The sequence below is a fragment of the Phascolarctos cinereus genome, unplaced genomic scaffold (assembly GCF_003287225.1).
Source record: "Phascolarctos cinereus isolate Bilbo 61053 unplaced genomic scaffold, phaCin_HiC Scaffold_726;HRSCAF=1367, whole genome shotgun sequence".
In the NCBI taxonomy this organism is placed as follows: Eukaryota; Metazoa; Chordata; class Mammalia; order Diprotodontia; family Phascolarctidae; genus Phascolarctos; species Phascolarctos cinereus.
The window spans coordinates 400,782,393-400,804,123 of NW_027556098.1; the positions used below are offsets into that span (position 1 = coordinate 400,782,393).

The 21,731-nt window shown below is 47.0% G+C and overlaps 1 protein-coding gene across 1 annotated transcript in view; it reads right to left on the reverse strand.

Moving 5' to 3' along the window:
* Nucleotides 1–21,731, reverse strand: part of PRDM16 (PR/SET domain 16) — a 646,704-nt gene that overhangs the window by 31,883 nt on the left and 593,090 nt on the right. Inside the window, 5 exon segments of the mRNA XM_078145746.1 lie at nt 1,844–1,931; nt 10,000–10,061; nt 10,063–11,405; nt 17,918–18,071; nt 20,786–20,933. Coding sequence (XP_078001872.1) covers nt 1,844–1,931; nt 10,000–10,061; nt 10,063–11,405; nt 17,918–18,071; nt 20,786–20,933 — 1,795 coding nt within the window.

Consider the following 21,731-nt stretch of genomic DNA (forward strand, 5'->3'; position numbering starts at 1 on the left):
TTGAAAATGGCGTCAGTTACCAGGTGGTTTCTGACCGCTTGCCACCTCGCCCTTAGCCTATTTGATGTAATAAGTTACTGGCGATAACCAGGTTTCCAAATATCTCTCCTTCCTGTCCCTCCACCCCCAGCCCGCCTCGGACATGAGGAGGCGACAGGAGAGAGGGTGGGGGGGGGTTTCTTCGGGGGCCAGGGCTCACCCTCTCCTGAGGTTCTCATTGTCTGAACAATGAGAACTCTCCCACCCTCTTGTCCCTGCGCCCACTCTTGAGAGTTTCTCACCGGCTCCCCGGTCCCAGCCCGATCCTCTCTATCACATTCTGTACAGGAACCCCTCACCATTCTCACTGACACAAACACAGGATGTGCCTGGCTGGCTTGTAGGCTTTTTCCAGCCCATTCGGAGGAAAATCAGGGGAAGTTATTAACCAAACTCTCTGGGCCGGGACAAACAATGAGGGACGACAAGTTTAGATGTGAACTGGGGCTGGGCCCAGGTTTCACAAACCAGAGGGTTATTTATCCAAGGTATAAAAAGGGAACAATAGATGGGGGATCGAGGGCCTGGGCCCTGGCCCACAGGGGGGCCTCTGGGGCAGGTCTAAGAGAGGAAGGTAAATTGGGAAAAGGAGCCATGTCAAGTCAATGTACATTTTCAGGCTCCTACTGTGTTCCACGCTTTGTCCTGCAGGTAGAAAATAGCAAAGTCTGGAGGATTTGGATCTCTGATATGAAATCTTGCATTATGGGAGAGACCAGCTCAGTCTGGCTGCCTACCTGCAAAAGCCCCCACATTAGGCACATAGGAGTAGGCACATAGTAGGAGATCAATAACTGGGTACCACGGAGATGGATGGCTCATATAGTGTTCTATTAGATACAGAAGGACTTTTCTTATTGGGCTGTGGAGCACATGCTTGTGGTTTATGGGTGAACTCGGACTTTTGCAAATCTTTTTGGAAGTGGGAAGATATGATTCCTTTAGAAACTGTGCTGGAGGCATGTAAAAACTACATCAGATTACTTACCATCTCAAGGAGTGGGGAGGAGAGAGACGGAGGGAGGGATAGAATTTGGAACTCAAAACTTTCTTTAAAATGGTATTAACGTGTAATTGGGGGAAAATATCATGTTAAAAAACTGTGCTGAAGGGTCAAATCCTCATGGAAATAGAGCCTTCCATGTTACTGAGCATAGGGCAGCTAAGACATATAAGACAATACAATCATAGGTCTCTGGCTGAAAGGTACCTCAAAAGTCATTTCATCCAATTCCCCTTATTTTCTAGATAAGGAAACTGAGGCTCAGGAAGAATGAATGATTTTCCCAATTATCACATAGAGGCTTTGACTCTGAATAAAGTGTTCTTTCCCCTATGACTCCCATTGTTTTCCCCAGGAAAGAATAAAACCACCCAGCCTGGTGTGAACCAACCCAGGGAGAATGGGTTATTAGAGAGATTTCTTAGTGACCTAGAGAAATAGAAAATCTAGATTTCTCAGCAGGCCGGAGATAGGTAACAAGAACTGTGGAAAGGGCATGAAATGCAGATTCAGAAGAGCTGGGCTCTCGTCCTGCCTCTTACATTGATTTGAGGCCTCAGTTTCTATGTCTGCACAATAAGCATAGCAGGACCTGTCCCAGCTGCCTTACCAGGAAGCTGTACGAGAAGGGAATGTATATGAAAATGATTTGCAGACTGCAAACACTTTATATAGTGTGGGATTATTGTTATTGGTAACAACAATATGGATAAGGATGATGATAGCCTATATCTAGAGACTAGAACCCACTCAGGCTTAGCCAGTCTCCCAGACCCTCCCTCCTGTTCCCATTGGTTTTACCTGGGGGTGAAACAGCAGCGGAGATGGCCGCAGGTACTTTTCCTTTAGGGCTCCCACAGGGTCAGTCACCTTCCGCTTCTCCACCCTGCTGGACAACAATACAGAGGGTTACATATACCCTACAAGGCTGTAAAGGCTACTGGGGAATCCGCTTAATAAATAGCCCATGAGGCAACCAAATACTAGATGGAGCCTGTCAACAGAATCACCTTCCCAAAGAATCACTCTCATGTCTCATTTTCCTGCTCAAGAACTATTAATGGCTCCCTATTTCCTAAAGTTTTAGAGGGCTGGACCTCAAGTCTAGAACCCTTGAATTCTCCTTCCTATGAGGCAATTTTCTCATCACAAATGGGGCAAATAATACCAATAGTACTTACCTCAGTGTTATCTTTAGGCTCAGGGGAGATTGTATAAATTAAGTGCTTTGAAAATGTTAACGTGCTGCATAAATTAGTGGTTACTATTACTGCTAGACTCCCAAACTTGGCATTCAAGATTCTCCATAATCCACTTGGCATAGTTAGCTTTACCTTCCCCAGCAAGTACTTGAAGCTGCTTTAAGATCATGAATCTGAAAGGGACCGTGGAACTCACCTAGTCAAAATCTCTCATTTTCTAGAAGAGGAAACTGGTTTGTCTGAGTCTAATAGCCAAGCTGAAATTTGAGCCTCCTCCTCCAACTTCAAATTCAGTGTTCTTTCACCTGCTTCACCCTGCCCAGTTTCTAGGTGTTGTATTGGGATGGAGTCAGGCTGTTCTGTGGACCTGCCCCCCCCATACTCACCATGCTTCCTTATTCCCATCTCCCTGACTCCCTTCAGGCTGCTCCCTTCTCCTGGAATGCCTTCCCCCTCCCATCTGCCTACCCACATCCCACCCACCCATTAAGCTCTCCCATCCCACCTTCTCCAGGGAAGCCTCCGATCTCTCTAATGCTTACGGATCTCATGGAATCATGGGCAAGCTAGAAGAGAGCTTAGAAACCATCTGTTCCAACTTTCTTTTTTTCTTCCTCCTTTGAATTCTCTCTGCATTTAAAGTCAATGCAGCCCATTTAAATAATCTGTTCTTTATGTCTGTGTACAGACTGGATGGTCCCAAGGTCTTAGTGCTAGCTACACTATGACTTTTGGGACACTGTGTGTGGAAGGGTCATGTCTTCTGCGCTTGACTGAGCCCCACAAAGGCAGAGACTCTTTTTCTGAAGGGACTCCCAGGGTCTAGCAATAAAGAAGTGCCGATTCCTTTGTGATAAAGTCCAGGTAAGACCACAGCTAGTATATATTATATGTTCTGTTCTGGCTGCCACATTTCAGGAAGGACATTAACAAGTTGGAGAGGGTAGAGGGCAACCAGGAGGGTCTGTGCCACGTAAGGATCCAGTGAAGGAAATGGGGATGTTTAGATAAGAGAGGAGAGGACTCATGGCCGACACGGTTGCCGTCTCAAGTACCTGAAGCCTTCTTGGATGGAAAGAGAATGAGGCTTGTTCAGCTTTACCCCAGAGGGAAGAACCAGGAGCAACTGGGGAAATTTGTTAATCACAATCATAATAACAACAATAACTAGCACTTATAAAGTGATTTCAGGTCTGCAAAGCACTTTACAAATATTTCCACAACCACTCTGGGAGGTAGGCACTATTATTATTCCTGTTCTACAGTTGAGGAAACTGGGGCAAATAGAGGTTAAGTGACTTGCCCAAGGTCACACATCTAGGAAGTAGCTGAGGCTAAATTCACACTCAAGTCCTTCCTGACTTCAGGTCTCATGCTCTATCCACCGAGCCACCTACAGGCATGTTTAGGTTCTGCTTCAAGAAACAGTCATCACCACCACCACCACCACTTAACAGCCAGAGACTTCCTAATGGGTAGGGAGGTAATGGGATCTCTCACCTCCAAGTTCTTTAACCCAAGCCAGTGTGTTTCAGAGGAGATACTGGGTGGCTTAGAGGGCTTCTAATGTCCCTTCCAATGGTGAGTTTCTGGGAATCTTATCTAACCTCTATACTTCCCCCAGGCCTGAGCACAATGCCCTTTCTGCACACAGTACATACATAATTATTATTATTATTTTTTTTGGCAAGGCAATTTGGGTTAAGGGACTTGCCCAGGGTCTCACAGTTAGTAAGTAGATACTTAATTAATAAACCTTTGCTAATTGATTGAACTTGTCTATAAGATGGTTAAGGGCAGGGACCATCTTCTATATTTCCATATCCCTGAGGCATACAGCACAGTGTTTAAATGGTGATAATAATCATAATTTTCCCATTTCCATAGCATGTTGAGGCATATATTGATGTGTAATGCCTTATTATATAATGTACTTTTATTATTATTGCATTATGTATTACATATAATGCATTCTTATTATTGTATTACATATTATATATAATACATTCTTATATATTACATATAAGTCACTCTTCTATATTCTTCTATGTCATATAGAGTACATTCTTATTATGTATTCTTACATATTATATATAATGTACTTTTATATATGTTACCTGTAATACAATCTAATATATTCTTATATTCTATATACAATGCATTCTTCTATATTATGTATGATGCATTCTTCTATATGATATAAAATGCATTCTTAAATATATATAATACATTCTTACATATGATAGATAATACATTCTTATCTGCTCTTATATTTAATGCTACTTATACATGATATATAATACATTCTCTCTATATACATATATCCATACATATGCAACCATATATATGTATGTATATAAATGCATCCTTCTCACAACCACTCTGTGTAGGCGGTAACAAAAGAAGTGAGGTCCCCACCTTTACAGATGAGGCTCAGGGAGTTAAGTAGCTTGCCTAGAGACACACAAACTGGTAGTGTTGGAACTGTTACTTGTTAGTTAACTGACTAGACTATAAGCTCACTGAAGGCAAGGGTAGATTTTTTTTTCATTCCCACCCACATAGCCCTTAGTATGGTAGGCTGCTCTGTAAGCATTCAACAAAACGCTGCTGCTGATGGATGGTCTGTCTGACCTCGTGAGGTCGTCCCTCCAATTTCCCTGCCTCAAGGCAGAGGCTCACCTAAATCATCCCAGACGAGAAAATATGGCATTTAAACAAAACCCTTCAGACAGTGGCAGGAGGTTAAATGTCTATGCCCCCCAGCCAAATTTCTGGTAATTTTTGTTAATTGCAAAATAAACAGCTCTCTGGTGACCAAAGCCCGGTTTCCTGGAGCACAAGGCAATAGGGTGCATTGGAATTCCTGCTGGACGGGGAGTCAGAGCCCCGGGTTCACATCCCAGATCTGTCATTTACTAGCTGAGGGATCCTGAATAAGTAAGTCACTCCTGCTCTGTGGACCTCAGCTTCTTTCTCTGTAGCTGCCTCAGGCCTTGATCGTAGGGAACCCATGAGAAATGATATGTGCAAAATAGCTTCGCCCAGTATAAACTACCTCACATTTGTAAGAGACCATTACTTCTTCACTAAGCCTTCCTAAAATTCAGGGGCTGCCGAGGTAGGTAGAATTTACAACCATTGCCCTGGCGATTCAGCTTTCACCATTAGAAAATTCATAGGACCCTAAATCTAAGGCACCTCAGATGTCATCTAGTCCAATGCCCTCTTTTCAGAGACCAGGGGGCTGAGGTCTAGAGAGTTTAAAGAATTTGTCCAAGGTCATACAATAAGCAAACAAGCAACTACAATCCTGTGGCAGGATTTGAACCCAGGTCCCTTGACTTTAGAGCAAGACTCTTTCTACAATATCCCTCTCCTCCTCAGTGCTCACCTATGTTTTATACAACACAATTTTGACCTGCTACTTTTCCCTCCTTGTGCTCCCTTTGGTAAATGTGCCCCTGTCCAGAGCTTCACTCAAGGTTCTAGACTCCATTCTGGTTTGCAAAGTGCTTTAATTGGACCCCCAGGACAACTTTGTGACATAGGTATTATTAATGTCATCCCCATTTGATGGAAGAGGAAAAGAGGGGGGTTAGAGAAACAGGCTTTCCTCCCTATAAAAGGAGGGAAAAGCAGTGAGATCTGGGCTCAAATACTGGCTGTCATTGCCTGTGTGACCTTGATCAGGTCCTTTCCCCAGTCTGGGCCTTCTATAAAGTTAGGAGTTAGAGCTGGAAGGGACCTTAAAGACCAGTTCATCCAATTCCATTTTAAAGAGGTCCAAGAAAGAAGCTTCCCCCAGATATTAAATGTCATAGTTGGGGCTCAAGCCCTGGACTTCTAGCTCGAAATTCAGGGGCCTTTCCCTCACACCACAAAGTGCTTTTCTCACCACCACCCTATGGTGGGGGGTAGGAAGTGTCAGTATTACGTATGACCTCCATTATACAGATGAGGACACTGAGTCTCCGAGAAGATAAAAGGCTTGCTCTGGGTCACTCAGCTAGTAAGTGCCTATGGCTGGAGTGGAACCCAGCTTTAAATATAGAATTCTTCCCCCCACCTCTTTTGGCTCACACTTGGGAATCTGATCACGGCATATGTTACACAATTTGGTTTGCAAACATCCCACTCCAGTCCTGAGCTGCTGGAGTCCAGCAGAATGCAGACAAACCACGCTTCTTCCTTCCTTCCCTCACCTCACAGCTGTCTCCTGGCTTTGCCCAAGAATCCAGGTCCTGTTGTTTGAATTGGCAAAGCCTGACTGAGCATTGTTATGATAACATTTGTCATGAGAACCCACGGGGGTGGTGGAACCCCAGATGACTTGAAAATAATTTCCCTTGTTCTCCCTCTGTGCCCCTTCCCATCTCTTCCCTTTGCTGGGCTTTCTTGAACAGCACAGAGGGTCTTGGTCTCTCTCTCTCTCTCCCTCTCTCTTCTCTCATCTCCTCTACTCTTCCTCTCTGTTTCTTCTCTGTCTCTTCTCTCTCTCCTTTCCTCTTCCTCTTCCCCTCTTCCTCTTCTCTCTCTCTCTTCTCCCTCTCCTCTCCTCCTCTCCTCTCCTCTCCTCTCCTCTCCTCTCTCTCCTCTCCTCTCCTCTCCTCTCCTTCCTCTCCTCTCCTCTCCTCTCCTCTCTCTCCTCCTCTTCCTTCTTCTCTCTCTCTCTCTCTCTCTCTCTCTCTCTCTCTCTCTCTCTCTCTCTCTCTCTCTCTGTCTCCCTTCCTCTCTCTCCCTTTCTCTCCTTCTGCACCCCTACCCCCACTTCCTTTTGTATTTCCAAGGCTAACAATGTCAGGCACTGGGCAGAAAGCATGATCTGTCTGAAGACAGAGGCCAGCCCGGAGGGACCACAGATGGTGTGCTTGTAAGCAAGTGAGAAGGGACGCTTTGGTAGAGGAGCTGGCGGACCAAATGAGTCCCTCACTAATCTTCGTTGAAGTTGACAGCAACTTGGCCTGGTTAGGCACTGACATAATTCCTTTTCCCACATTTATGAGGCACATAATAGCAGGGAGCCGGGGACAGGGCAGGTGTGGGCGCTTCACCTGCCTTGTCTCCTGGAGCCCTGGTCCCCTCTGCCTGCTGATGGTCCACCCCACTTACACTGGTTATCCACACTGGCTATCTTCAGGAAGGTGGCTGGGTTCTAGACTCTAGGTTTAAATTTCCCTGAGAATTATTTTCTCAACTCTAGACTGCTATGTCCTGTTCTTCTTACCCTCCTCCCCCCTCCCCACATTTTTTTAAGAGACCAAACCTATTTATCAAAGCAAGCAGGAAAACAGTAACTGAGGAAGGCATACAGGTTAGTTTGGCAAATAGAATTCCCAAGAGTCAGGGGGCTCAGTGACTTGAGAATAAGATGAAATCTCAGCTTATCCAGGGAGAGGACCATTTCACCTTGTGAGTCCACTCTTAGCAGCCTCCAGGGTTACAACCATTAAGGATAAGACAGAGCAAAGACTTATAGGTTTAGAGTTGGAAGGGTCCCTAGAAGTCATGTTCCTCATTTTATAGAGGAAGAAACTTACTCCAAATTCAACTTCTTTCCTACTGTTCCATCACCCCCTGGAAGTCAAGCAGGGTTTAAGGTGGGTTAGGAGACTATATTCTGGGTTCAAATTCTACCACTAACTAGCTGTGTGACCTTGACCAAATCACTTTCTCTGGGCTTCCATTTCTTCTTCTGTAAAATGATGGAGTAGGACCAGTTGGCCTCGAGGTCCCTTCCCATTTTAAATCTATGATTTGCCCCCCCTCCCAATCCATCTCTTGGTCTGGGCTTTGGAAAGGGGAAGAAGTTAACAGGGGAGGAGGAAAGAGGGAAGGGGAGAGACAGCACTAGAAAGAAGCCAAGGAATGAGGCAACATTCCCACTCAGTTCTGTCTTGCTCTATTGTGGTCTTGACTAAATAACTTTGCCTTCTTCTTTCTGGGCCAGGCAGTGGAAAGTGCAGGGTGAGGGCTCTTGGCTAGTAACTGCTTATCAGGGCAAAGGGGATCCATTTGGAAGGGAACAAGAAAGATGGAGCGGCGCACTTCCAGGACCTGGGGTCGGATGCTGCTGTCTAAGGGAGCACGATGGGGAGAAATGGGTAGAATTCAGGGGAGGAGACAGGGTAGGGAATGAGAGAGGCCCTGAGGGGTGGGAAGAGCAGAGGATGGCCCCTTTTGGGGAAGTAAAAGAAGCAACAGGAGAAGCAGCTGGAAATGGGGGAGAAGTTCAGAAAAACCTGGTTCACGGGGATGCAGATGAAGAAGAACAACTGGAGAAAGTCCCAGGCAGGCTCCAAAAACATCTGTGATGGCTGGGTTGGGATCTCCTCAGCTTCCCGTGTGACCCCCAGAAGCACAGCAGAGTTCCTCCTTCAGCCTCCACCCCTAGCTCAGGCCTGGACTATTCCAGCAGCCTCCGATTTGGTCTCCTTCCTCCAGTCCCCCTCTCTAATGCACCCTCCAACAGTTACCAAAGCTTCTTATTCCCTCTAGGGGAAAACAAAGTCTCTGCTGGACATTCAGAGCCCTTTACAGTCAGGCTCCAAATGACCATCTTGCTGATGTCATGGTCTTCTTCGAGAACAAAGGAGAAACCTCAACCAGTAACTTCGGATCGATAATAGCTAGCATTTATATAGCACCTACTATGTGCTGGGCACTGCGCTAAGCACTCTATGCTTATTATCTCTTTTAATCTTCTTGATGATCTTGGGAGCAAGGTCCTATTATTATCCCCATGTTACAGATAAAGAAACTGAGGCAGGCAGAAATGAAGTGACTTGCCCAGGGTCACATAGTTAGTATCTGAGGCTGGATTTGAACTTGGGTCCTCCTGACTCTAAGTCTTTGCAAATGGCTCAGACACTTTTCCCCCCCTCACTTTGGCTTTTTGTGATCAAGGCTCGTGTCAAGTGTCAGCCCCTCCAAAAAGCCTTTCGTGATCCACCCCAAGTAGGATGCTCCCCTTGCAATTACTCTCTCTTTCTATAGTTGTGCCTATTTAGTGTGTGTGTGTGTGCATATACACACTCATAAAATATATATACATACACACATGCGTGTATATACATACATCTGGACATGCATATATGTGTATATATCTATATCTATTTATCTGTTTCTACTCCTTTTATTAGAATGTAGGGCCCTTGAGAGCAGGCACTTCCTGCTGCCTACTCTGGCTAGTAGGCATTTATAAAATGCTTGGTGCATTGAAATGCTTGAGAGATAGTCAGATCTCCTCGGATCCTCCCTAACCCTAAGTCTGTCTGAAGGATGTAGACCCTCCAAATGAGAGGTGCCTCCCTCATTGAAATAATTTGTATTTCCTTTGTGTACATGGTTCATAGTTATTTATCTGTGTTTTTCTATAGTAAAATGTAAGCATATTGAGGGTAGGGACTGTTTTATGTTCTGTCTTTGTGTCTTCAGCACCTAGCACAGGGCCCGAGTTATACGTTGAATAAATGAATGAATGAATAATATGACATGAACGAATGACAACCAGAAATCACACTTGTTACTTTTTGGAGGTAACCATATCTAGGAGATTTGTCTGACCAGTCCTCATTAGGAAACTGAAGTTATTTGGGAAACAACTTTTGAGTTATCTTGGGGTCACCTCAAGTGAAAATGAAACTGGGAGACTTTCCATCCCACCGCCAATTCCATCTCCTCCCAAGCCCACCTCCCTCAGAGCGCCTGCCACCACCCTGATGTGGACAGGGTGAGGGCAGGGTATGTTAATACCTGTATATTGGGTCCATGAAAAAAGGTGACGGCTTCGCGTAGTGCAGGGAAGGCTGTTGGGGGGAGCTGGGATGGAGAGATCTTCGGTAACATTTCACTGGGAAGGAGTTTCCTCTCCCCATAAATGTGATTTTTCCGGGGTTCCCTTCCTCCGTTCTGACTGGCCCGGATCCGGTTTCCAATGCTCAAGTCCAAAGGCTGCTCCTCTCCAGAAGCTTGGGCTTGGGGGAGGATCTTGGGGGTGGGCAAGATGGGCTTCATCTCTTTTGGTTTGGTGGTGAGATCGAAAGGGGACTCGGAGCTGGTGCTGCCCACCTTGTGGAGATCTCGGGGTGACTTTGGTTCGGCTTTGACCAGCAAATTATGGTTCAGGGTGCGGTCCGTGAAGGGATAGAGTGAGTGGGGGAAGTTGGGGAGGAACTGAAAGGGGAACATGGAATGATACGGGAGAGAACCCATCTTTTTCTCCTGCATCCCCATGAAGCCTGGGCCAAAGTATTTCTCCGCAATGGAGGCAATGGCCTTGATGGAATCGTTGGCCGCTCCCGATGTGGGGAGCAGCTGCTCTTCAGGAGGAGGGAAGAAGGAATGTTGGGAGTAGAAGACGGGGACCTCGTTGATGCTGTTGGGGGCCCCGGGAGCCACTGAGTCGCTGCCAAAGTCCGGTTTGCTCTCAGCAGCTTTGCCCTTGTCCTTGGCCTTGTCCCGGTCACTGTCCACGTCACTGTCCAGGTCAGAACCGGTCCCCGTGGTGGTGTCCAGGTCCGTCCCCGTGGTGGTGTTCACATCCTCGAAGTCGCTGCCGTCTGACATGTCGCTATTTCTCGCCTTAAGCTTGTCCAGGTAGGAGTTCTCCAGGCCCCCCTCGAATTTCTCCTCCACAGACACGCTCTGGCTGTTGCTGCTGACAGCTGAGATTAGGGGTAGCGCGGGGTTGCCTAGGGGGCTCGGAAGCTTGGCATCTTGGGTGTGGTTGAGAGGGCTCTTGAGCAGAGGAGTGGGAGGTAGCAAAGGCGGTCTGGGGTACAAGGACGGAGGGAAAATCCCTGGGAATCCTGGCGTGAGGGCGGGGAAGGCTGGAGGGGCCGTGGAGAAGGGCAGACCTCCGGGATGCGCTCTGGAGGGGAAGTAGTCATTGAAGCCGAGGCCGGCGTGGTTGAGGTTGGGAGCCGGTTTGGACTTGTCCATCATGGAGCTCGGCGTCAAAGGTAAGGCCGGGGCAAAGATGCCCCCGGGGTTGTAATGATTCTTGCCCTCGCAGAAGCGGCGATGCTTGTTGAGAGAGGAGGTAGTGCTGAACATCTGTCCACAGTCTTTGCACTTGATTTGGGTCCGGCAGTCCGCGTGCATCCGTTTGTGGCGACAGAGATTGGAGAACTGCGTGTAGGATTTGTGGCAGACCTCACCTAAAACATCAGCAGAAACCAAAGACAAAAGCGATATGAAATTACCGTGAAAATCTCTGGGGGGTGGGTGGGCACAATCTCTTCTTTCGAGGGTCGGGCACGTGGCAGTGGACTTGGAGTCAAGGAGACCCTGGTTCCAATCCTGCCCCAGACACTCGATAGCTGTGTGACCCTGGGCAAATCATTTCTGACCCTCAGCTGCCTCATCTGTAAAATGGGGATAATAATAGCACCTACATCCACATAGGCGGAGGAAGAACAAGTGAGAGATAGCTTAGGTAACTATAGAAATGCTATTATTACTACTGTATAGATAACATTCTTTGCAAAACCTGAAATCGTTAAATGTTGTTAAGTCACAGGTTGTGATCTGCCTTGGTGGAAAGAAGTCCCACAATGGGAGTTCCCTATATGCTGATGAAATCACAGATCCTTTGTGTAAAAATAATGGCATTAACTCTGGCATTTAAATAGCCCTTGGATACTTGCAGGTGCTTTACAAAAATCTCATTCAAGTTTTACAACCAGCTTATGAGGTAGGTGCTATTATTATCCCCATTTTACAGATGAGGAAACCAAGGCTCAGGAAGGTTAAGCAGGTTGCCCAGGGTTCACATAGCTATGAAGTATGAGAAGTAGGATTGGAACCCATGTCTTTTTGATTCAAAAGTTCAGCATTCTATGCACCATGTTACATTCTCTCTACATTCATGGGAAAAGTAGGGCACTGACTTCATTTACTGGATACTTGTCCCTATGGTTTAGCTTCCTGGCATTGGACCCAGATGTGGGGGTTCAGGGTGGGGAAGGGGGGAGCAGATCCTCAGAGGCAAGGTGGGATAGTAGGGCCTGAGTGTGATCACACATTGGACTCAGAATTGGATTTATTTCTGTTCTCCCTAAAGACTCCCTGAGTTTCCATTGAGAGAGAGAGAGAGAGAGAGAGAGAGAGAGAGAGAGAGAGAGAGAGAGAGAGAGACAGAGAGAGACAGAGAGAGAGAAAGAGAGAGGAAACTATTGGAACATGTTCTTGAAAAAATCATGGCTCCATCATCCCCATAGAACTGGAGATCCAATATAGAGAATGAATATGCCAGGCTTGAAGCTGTGTCCCGTCTCACCTTTTGTTTGAATTGTGGCTGTTGACATTATTGGTGATGAGATTGGACTAGATACAATGGATTTTTTTTTCTGCTTTCTAATAGCTTATTTTCCCAAATGTTCCTATTCTCCTATTTCTTCCTTTAATGTCTGAATATGAAAGAGCAGTGACATGAAGGAGAGTCACACCCTCTTCTATCTCTTTCCCCTCTCCTTTCCTCCCACCTTCCTTTAGTACCTCTCTTCTTTTCTTCTTCCTTCCTTCCTTCCTTCCTTCCTTCCTTCCTTCCTTCCTTCCTTCCTTCCTTCCTTCCTTCCTTCCTTCCTTCCTTCCTTCCTTCCTTCCTTCCTTCCTTCCTTCCTTCCTCTCAAAGTCTGGGGAGCAAAACACTTTGCTTATTGGTGACAGAGGGAAAACAGACTGAGCAGAGCTGGTAAAGGAAGTTAGTAGGAAACAGAAGAGGTCATAGGAGTCAGGAGTGGGAGGCTGGTAGCAGATGGGGTAGGTGAGTTGATATCTAAAAAGCATCTGATGAGAAATATTAAGTACAGACCTGGAGGCCCTAAGTGAACCAGAAAAGTCACTCCAGGCACATTGAGCCACTTCAGGACCCAGGCATGACTCTGCCTGCTCTTTCAACAGGAAAGGTCAGCATCAGATAGAATGTAACACATCAGGACAAAGTAGCTGAGATCAGATTTTATCTTTCTGTTCTTTCCCCACTGGCATGTGAAATGAACCTGTCTATAAGCATATTTTATTTTCCTTTTCCTCTTGTTTTTCTGAAATGGGGAAGGGTGTTAAAATATACATACATATATATACTTGGCTCTCTTTCTCTCTCCTCCTTTCCACTTACATTCCCTCTTTCATATTTCTTCTCTCTCCTCATTCCCTTTCTGTATCTTTTTCTTTCTCATTTCCTCTCTCATTCCTTATGTTCTTTATTCCTTTTCTTAAAAGTTTTCTCCCATTTTCACTCACTCATCCCCATCTCCTTCTTTTTTTCTTTCTCACATTCTTTCTCAGACTCATTCTCTCCTCACTTTTTTTCATTCTCATTTCCTTCGATTCTGTCTTTCTAATTCTCTGTCATTGATGTTCATTCTCTTTCTCATGATCTCTCTTATTCTCATTATTATTTTTTATCCTATCTCTCATTTTCATGGACGTTCTCTCTCTCTCTCTCTCTCTCTCTCTCTCTCTCTCTCTCTCTCTCTCTCTCTCTCTCTGTCTCTTTGTCTCTGTCTCTCTCTGTCTCTGTCTCTCTCTGTCTCTCTCTGTCTCTCTCTCTCTCTCTCTCTTTGTCTCTGTCTCTCTCTGTCTCTGTCTCTCTCTGTCTCTCTCTCTGTCTCTCTCTCTGTCTCTCTCTGTCTCTCTCTGTCTCTCTCTGTCTCTCTCTCTCTCTCTTTGTCTCTGTCTCTCTCTGTCTCTGTCTCTCTCTGTCTCTCTCTGTCTCTCTCTGTCTCTGTCTCTCTCTCTCTCTCTCTGTCTCTGTCTCTCTCTGTCTCTGTCTCTCTCTGTCTCTCTCTCTGTCTCTCTCTCTGTCTCTCTCTGTCTCTGTCTCTGTCTCTGTCTCTCTCTCTCTCTCTCTCTCTCTCTCTCTCTCTCTCTCTCTCTCTCTCTCTCTCTCTTTCTCCTGCTAACAGTGAGTTGCCCCTCCACAGGGATAGTTCTATAAATATGCCTCAGAGCAGCCCTTGCCTTTAGCGAGGAACGAGGCCAGACCTTCTACCTCAATAAGCAATTGGCCAAATGTGCACTGACACTCTCGCTGTGCACACTCGCAGGTCTACACTTAGCCCTCTGTCAGTGTCTCATTAGAGATTTGCAATCCTTCGCTCTGAAAATGAGGCTTGGAGCCGAATTCAGTGCCTGGGGCCAAAAGCCTTAAGAGGGGGCCTAGCATGTAGTGCCTACAGCCCTGCCTGGGCAGAGGCTTGTTTGTGCCTTTGCTTCCCCCATGCCAAGGCATATTTTCTTATACAAGTGAGGCTTAGTTAGGCTTGTGGGCATGAAGGAAACTGACGGCCCTGGGAGAGGCCCCCTGGGGCCTTGTGGTCCTTCCAAAGACAACTCTTTAAGGAGGGCGAAGTCCTAGAGGTTTGAGATGAATACTGGGGAAGACAGGGCTGCATCCAATCAGCCCAACACAGATGTCAAGTTTGCTTTAGGGTGGCGACTTGCTTCCAGGCAGCCCCATCTGTGGGAAGCAGGGAGGGATGGCAGATGCCCTGAAGGTCTGGATACATTCCCCCCAAGTTAGGCTCTCAGAGGCCCCGGGTTTCCACCCAGCCCAACCTTCCTGTGACAGATTCCCCCACGGCCTGATCATGTCTTCTGCCCGGAGATGCACATCTGGGCTGCTGTTTCCTCTTCCAAGGATCTCCTACTCTCAGCCTTTTGCAAAAGGGGAGGAGGTTCCACGTTCATTGAGGGCTCCAATACAAAGGGTTGGCAGATTTCTTTACTTGCTCATAACTTAAATGATCCCCACCCTCTGTTCTCATTTTAAAAACAGCAACTGAGATGAAAAACCACTCCCACCTACGGCCTTCCCCTTCCCCCTCCTTTATAAGCACATGTGCGTCTGTGTCCACAAAGGCCCATACAGCCTTGCACAAATACATACATTCTCCATATCCTTTCATCCTCTGGGAATCCTGCTCAGGTAACTCTAGTTGCTGGAGCCTGTGTGCTCCATATAGGCATGGAACTAGGGAACCCTTTCAGTGGAGAGAGTGGGGCTCTGTGACTCTCTCCATGTATGTATTCATGTTTTTATATGTGGCACGTCACCGAGTGCCATAATAGAGTCGCTTCCTATGAAGGCTTGCAAGTTGGATGGGACATCTCTCTCTTAAAGATACTGCATCCGTGTGGATTACTGCCTATCAAAGACTCTATCCTTTTCAGAAGAGTTCCACACTTTGGATTTATTTTAGAGTTGTTTGTATATTTTTCTTTCCAAGGGGTGGTGGCAAATACCACCCTCCCCCTTTCTGAAACCTTCCTCTAACTCCTTTGGCCTGGGCCAGAGGATGCTATAGAGTGGTTTGGAAGATGCATAAAGGTTTATTATACATGTCTAATCCAATCTTTCACAACTGCGTCTCCCTAACTGGATGAAATTTGTATAAACACAGCTAGGCCAAGTTGGGAGTTTTCTCATTAGCTTGATCCCCTTAGCAAGAAGCCAAGGTCAAATGGCATGCAAGTGGGTAGTAGGCCAAGGAGCTGGGAAGGGGGAGAGGACACAGGCTCCTCAGCCTAGGTTTTCTCCTCTGTTCCCTTCTCTTCCTCCTACCCCACCTCAATCCATCAGGGTGTTTTTTCAGTGCTAGGAAAACAGTGGGCCTCGGGTGTTCTTGGGAAGCCAGAGATTCTGAGACTTAATACGATCGGAACAGGACTAGGGCAGGGAGGGAGGGAGGGGGGAGCCAGAAAAGTAGTCACTTTTGAATGTCATGCATGATCTCATTTTGGGGGCTTGCTCAGAAAATTCTGTGTTGCTAACTCAAACACACAGATACCCTTCCCTGTTCCAACTCCCCCTCCCCCTTTCCCCCTCCCATAGAATAGCTATGGGTACTTAAAAAACAATCAGCTTTCCTTTTAAAAGTCACAGATCTCTTCTAAGACAGTCCACTTCCCCCCCCACACACCAGACATCCCCCTTTCCTCCTCTTCCCTGTCACCATCCCCTCACCCCCACCCTTGCTCTGCCTTGGGCGTCTATCCCAGAGGAAATAGACTCTCCCAGCAGGGGACCATGGCTCATTGAGAGCCAATGCCTTTCCCAAGGTCTATGAGGGAGCCTGTCAGTGGACTTTGTTTATTTTCTTACCTACGTTCTGCCCAGGGGAAGGCCTGGCTGATAGTTTAAAAAACAAAACTGTAGGCCAGAAATGTGTTGATACTTATATGCAAACCTGATCGAAGCCCTGGGCTAGTTGGGAAGTAGGGTAATTTTGGAAGCCCTGAGGAGAGGACCAGGGGCCAAATACACTGTGTGCCTATACTCTTCTGCCCCTAGTGACATCAGGGGATAGTGGACATCAGGGCAACTGGGATGTAGGAGAAATGTCAGTATGTATCTTGGGGAAGTAGGGACGGGGAGGCCAACACTCTTTGTCTTGATGATAACCCACTGTCTAGTACTTAGCACGATGCTTGGCACACAGTAGGTGCTTAATAAATGTTTGTTTATTGCATTATTGTCTAACAACTCTCTTCTCCCACCTACCTGTTGCCTCCCAGATTCCCCTGCCTACCCACCCAACATGATTGTAGGGCAAGACACCCCCAAAGGCCCTGAGTCATTGTACTCTGGCAAGTTCCAATGATTGCACATAGTAGGTGCAGTTAAAACAATTAACAAGTGTTTGTGGAATGAATGAATGAATGAATGAATGAGTGAGTGAAATCATTTTTAAACCAACTGCCAGAAAAACGGAACTCAATGAGTCTCACCTAACATAAGAATGAAAAAAGTGTAGAAAGCAGACTCTCTCTAGGTCCCCCTCGGAATCTGGGCACTTAAGGCAGAGTGTACCTCCCTGGGTAACTGTGGGTCCCAAGCTCATTCTGTTCTACTGTCTCCCAACTTTGTCCCCATCTGCCATCACAGGATGGCTCCACGCACCATCTGTATATCTCCCTGGCCACCACTCTCGTGTGTATGTGTGTGCCTGTGCACGCACACGTGTGTGCATGTTCATTTCCCCTATTAGAACCTATGCTCTCTAAGGGCAGAGACTCATTTTACTTTCCTCCTTGTATTTAGCATTTAAGCATTTAACAGTGTTTGGCACATAGTAAGCATTTAATAAATGCTTTTTATTCATTCATTCATTCATTCATTCATTCATTCATTCATTCATTCAGTGAAGGGTCCTGATCCTTTTTGGAGTTCTGTTTGTGGGGAGAGCCCAGCAGGAGAGGGACTAGGGCTCAGACAACTGCTTACTAGATGTATGAGGAGTCATTATTGAAGTATAAAGCCTCAGGGAGAAAAAGCAAAGGAGTGTGGGTGGGGCAAGAGAAGAGAAGGAGGGGGGGATGGGAGAGGAAGAGAGGATAGGGCACGGGCACCACAAGGCTTCTGAAAGATGGGGTTTTTAACTTGTCAGAAAACTCAGAAATTGCTACGAATGTTTTCTGAAAAAACAGGGATCCTGCAAAGGAGAAGGGGGGGAAGGGAAGCTGGGGAAGAAAGAGGTAGCTAGCAGGGAGGGGGGTGTTGCTGGGGAGTTTCATCTTGTTCTCTGACCTCCACAATTACAGCCCTGGCTCGCTTGGGAGAGAGAGAAGGAGCCGGAGCCTGATGGGAGCCGCGGCCAGGGAGCCTCTCAGGATGGATGCAATTACCCTGCTGGCTGGCCAGCCAGTCACCCCCATGACAACTTACATATGAAAGGTTTCACCGTGCTGTGGATGTGTTTGTGCTGTTTGAGGCCAGATGAGGTTGCGAAGGTCTTCCCACAGTCCGGGCAGGCGTGAGCCCTGGCACCCACGTGCTGGGACCGGATGTGCCTCTGTAAATTGCTGGGGTCCGTAAAGACCTGGGGGAGGAAACTCTTTTAGTCTGTGGCCCTGGAAAGTGGGTTGATTGAGGGATGGGGGAGCAAGGAGGTGTTTTTGTTTACCCCATGAATGGGGACACACCAATCTACCAATCTCTCTTCTGGGTCATACCATCCCCTACTCTGTCCTTCCTCTGTCCCCAGCTTGTGCTGGGGGCTAGTTGCAAAGGCCATGTGCTCCCAGAAGCCCTATGAATCAGGAACTGCAAAGATTACGGTCCCTACTTTAACAAATGTGTAAACTGAGGCTGAGTGCTGTGCATAATACAAATGATTAACAAATGTCTTGATGAATCAAATTGAATTAAGTGAATTGCCCAGGGACTCAGAGAGAATATTGGCTTTGTTCAGATTTGAACGCAGATCTGAACTCACAGACTATGCTGCAAAGTCATCAATAAAAACTGGGTACAGACGGGATGTCTGAGAATCCATCAGCTTCTCTTCTCCCCTTCCCCCAGCCCCATTCCAATCTAATGACCCCATTTCCTGGGGCAGGAAACCCAAACTGGCAGGCCTACCCGTTCTCTGTGGGTGGACCAAGTGTGGTGAGTGCTGTGTTAGCCTGTCATAAAAAATCAAATAGCCCACTGTGATTTCCAGACAGATGGAGACTCTCCTGGCCCAAGCCTGCCATTCATAAGAGGCCTAAGGTCTAAAGTCTCTGGCTCAGTTTTCCCCAGGAGACAGGAAGACACAAGCCTAGATAATAACTGGGTGACCCAGGAGGGACCATCAGGACTTCTGACCTTGGGGATGCTGGAGCTCAGGGAAGATCAGGCCATTGGCACATGCTACCAACTGGGGGAACAGCAGAGTTAAGCTTGCACGGCCAGCCAGGAGACCAAGTGAACTCAGAGAGAATTCAGCTTGTCTCTCACGACAGCAGCCATTATCAGATTAATGGCCTCTGGTGGAAACCTAGACCATGGGGGTTCAGAGGAAGCATCTTGTTGTCCTCATGACTCTTTCCATCATGGCGTCCTGGAATCTGACCTTTAAAAATCTAACCACTGTTTAAGGCCTAGCTCAGATGCTACCTCCCCGTGAAGACTTCTCTGAACTTTTTTGGCATAGCCTGATTGCCCCTGCACTTCATGGGAAGGCTGTCACCTAGGAGAGGGGTTAGCTTTGCTCTGCTAGGCCTGGAGGGCCCAACAGGTAGGCGTTGCAGGGAGGCAGATTTGACATCCCAGCAATGAGAGCTGTCCATGATGGAAAGGGCTGCCTTCGGAGGAAGCGAGTTCCCCCCCTCCCCCAGCTGGAGGCCTTCAGGCAACGGCTGCATGACCCCTTGTGTGGAATGTGCAAAGAGGATCTCGTTTCAAGGATGGGTCGGACTCGCTGGCCTCTGTCATCTCTTGTAACCCTGAAATTCTAAGAATCAGCAAATCTCAAACTGCCTTCTGACAGTCCTTTTCCTATCCTTTCAAGTCATTCCTTGGCTTTGTATTACACAGGTAAATGTTTAACAACCAGCTTGCCAGAATAAAATTATATACTCTTGAGTTTGATCTGCAGTATTAAAATTTTCTCCATCACTTTCTTAAGTCTAGTCAATTAACAAAGCAATAAATTAAGCCCTGCCTTCTAGCATTTGCTGATTTCCAAGGTGAAAATCCTCACACTGAAAATTTAACAATCAGCTAACCTGAATGATCCCTGGTGGTCTAGTGGTTAGGATTCAGAGGTCTTGAGGCTGTGGCCCGAGTTTAATGCAGGGCATATGGTTTGGGGCTTAGAGTGTCGGGCTTAGAGTCAGGAAGACCCGTCTCCCTGAGTTCAAATCTGGCCTCAGACATTTACTATCTATGTGACTCCAGGCAAGTCACTTCACCCTGTTTGCCTCAGTTTCCTCATTGGTAAAATGAACTGGAGAAGGAAATGCAAACCACTCCAGTATCTTTGCCAAGAAAACCCCAAATGGGGTCATGCAGAGTGAGACATGACTGAGACCTGGTTTCAGCCAGCCTCTAATATCAATCTATGCATGAATGCAGGCATGGGGTGGGTTACTGTCCTTCCTCCTCCCTTCCACCTCCTGGCTTCCCTGAACTCCTTCAATACTCAGCTCAAACATCCCTTTCTTTAAGAGGCCTTTCTGAGGCCCCCCAGCTGCTAGTGCCTGAGATTACTGTCTATGCTACATGTCTATATCGTCTGTGTTCCCAATGCACGTGTTAGAATGTGAATCCTTTGAGAGAAAAGGACCATTTTCTTTGTCTCCTTGCAGCTTACACGTTGCATATTTACTAAAGGCTTATTGATTGGCTGACCTGATTCATTGAAGGGAACTTCCAAACGGATGAGCTCACGGATCCACTTGAATGTCTATCACCCACAGGGGCCTAGAGCTTACCTAGGGTTTATCAGGAGAAGAGTTTGGACTCAGCCCTCCATCAGCTATACCTCAATGATTCTCGGTTTGTGTTCAGAGAGTGCCTTCAGTGAACACATACTGAATGTCACCATGGAGCATCCTTCTTCTTTAACTCAGGAATAAGCTTCCTGATGGCAGGGATGGAGTCTTATGCGTCACCTCATGTGCCTAGCCCTGGGTGGGGCCCAGAGCAGAGCCTCAATGGAGATTTGACTCTATTTCTTTTCACTGGGTAGATGGAAGGATGGTCACAGGGTGGGGAGATCCCCGACCTCCCCCAGCCCCATTCTAAGATGCCTGTCATCCAACTTACCTTCACACAGTTTTCACATTCAAACCGCTTGCCGCTGTCATGGGACATCTGGTGGCGAATCAGGTTGGACTTCCAGTTGAAGGCCTTGGGGCACTGGTCACACTTGTACTCCCGCTCCTCCGTGTGGATGATCATGTGTTGTTCTAAGCTGGGCATCGGAGAAAAGGGAGGGGTGGAGCAGGGGTCACCAACCTAGAGGTTCCCCCTTTAGGGAGAAGAACCATGGTGAGCCTAGAGGTCACTGACTGCCCAGCCCAGTGCGCTCCAGGACTGACCAGTCACACAGGGTGGGATGGGGAACGCTGTTCTCAAGGGCGCCATCAAATCCAGATGGCTCCCCCGGGTCTGGAAGCCCAGGCTGCCTTTAGAAGCACTGGCATAACCCTGCTGTTCTCAGCGGATCGTGTATTAGCAGCTTGAGGATTGGGGATCTTTTGTTTTTGTCTTTATAACCCCAAGATCTGGTAGAGTCCCTGGCAAATAGCAGAAACTTTATGAAGGCTTGCTGAATTGAACTGAATTAAATTGTATTGCAATGAGAAATTCACAGAATCACAGCATTTTAGAATTAGAAAGGCTACCTCAGTGGCCATTCCATCCAACCCACAGTTGCTGCCTGGTATCTTGGCAACTTCCTCGTTAGAAGGAAGGACGAGAGAGAATGGGTACCACAGACATCATTTACTCCAACTCGCTCATGTGACGGAGAAGGAAACTGAGACCAAGACAGGGGAAATGACCTGCCTGTGGTGTCACAGGTGGTAAGGAGCCAACCAAGCTATGAAATCGAGCCTCGTGCTTCCAAATATGGTGCTTTTAACAGTTCGCATTATCTATGACCTTCCTTCCTTCCTTCTTCCTTCCTTCCTTCCTTCCTTCCTTCCTTCCTTCCTTCCTTCCTTCCTTCCTTCCTTCTTTCTTTCTTTCTTTCTTTCTTTCTTTCTTT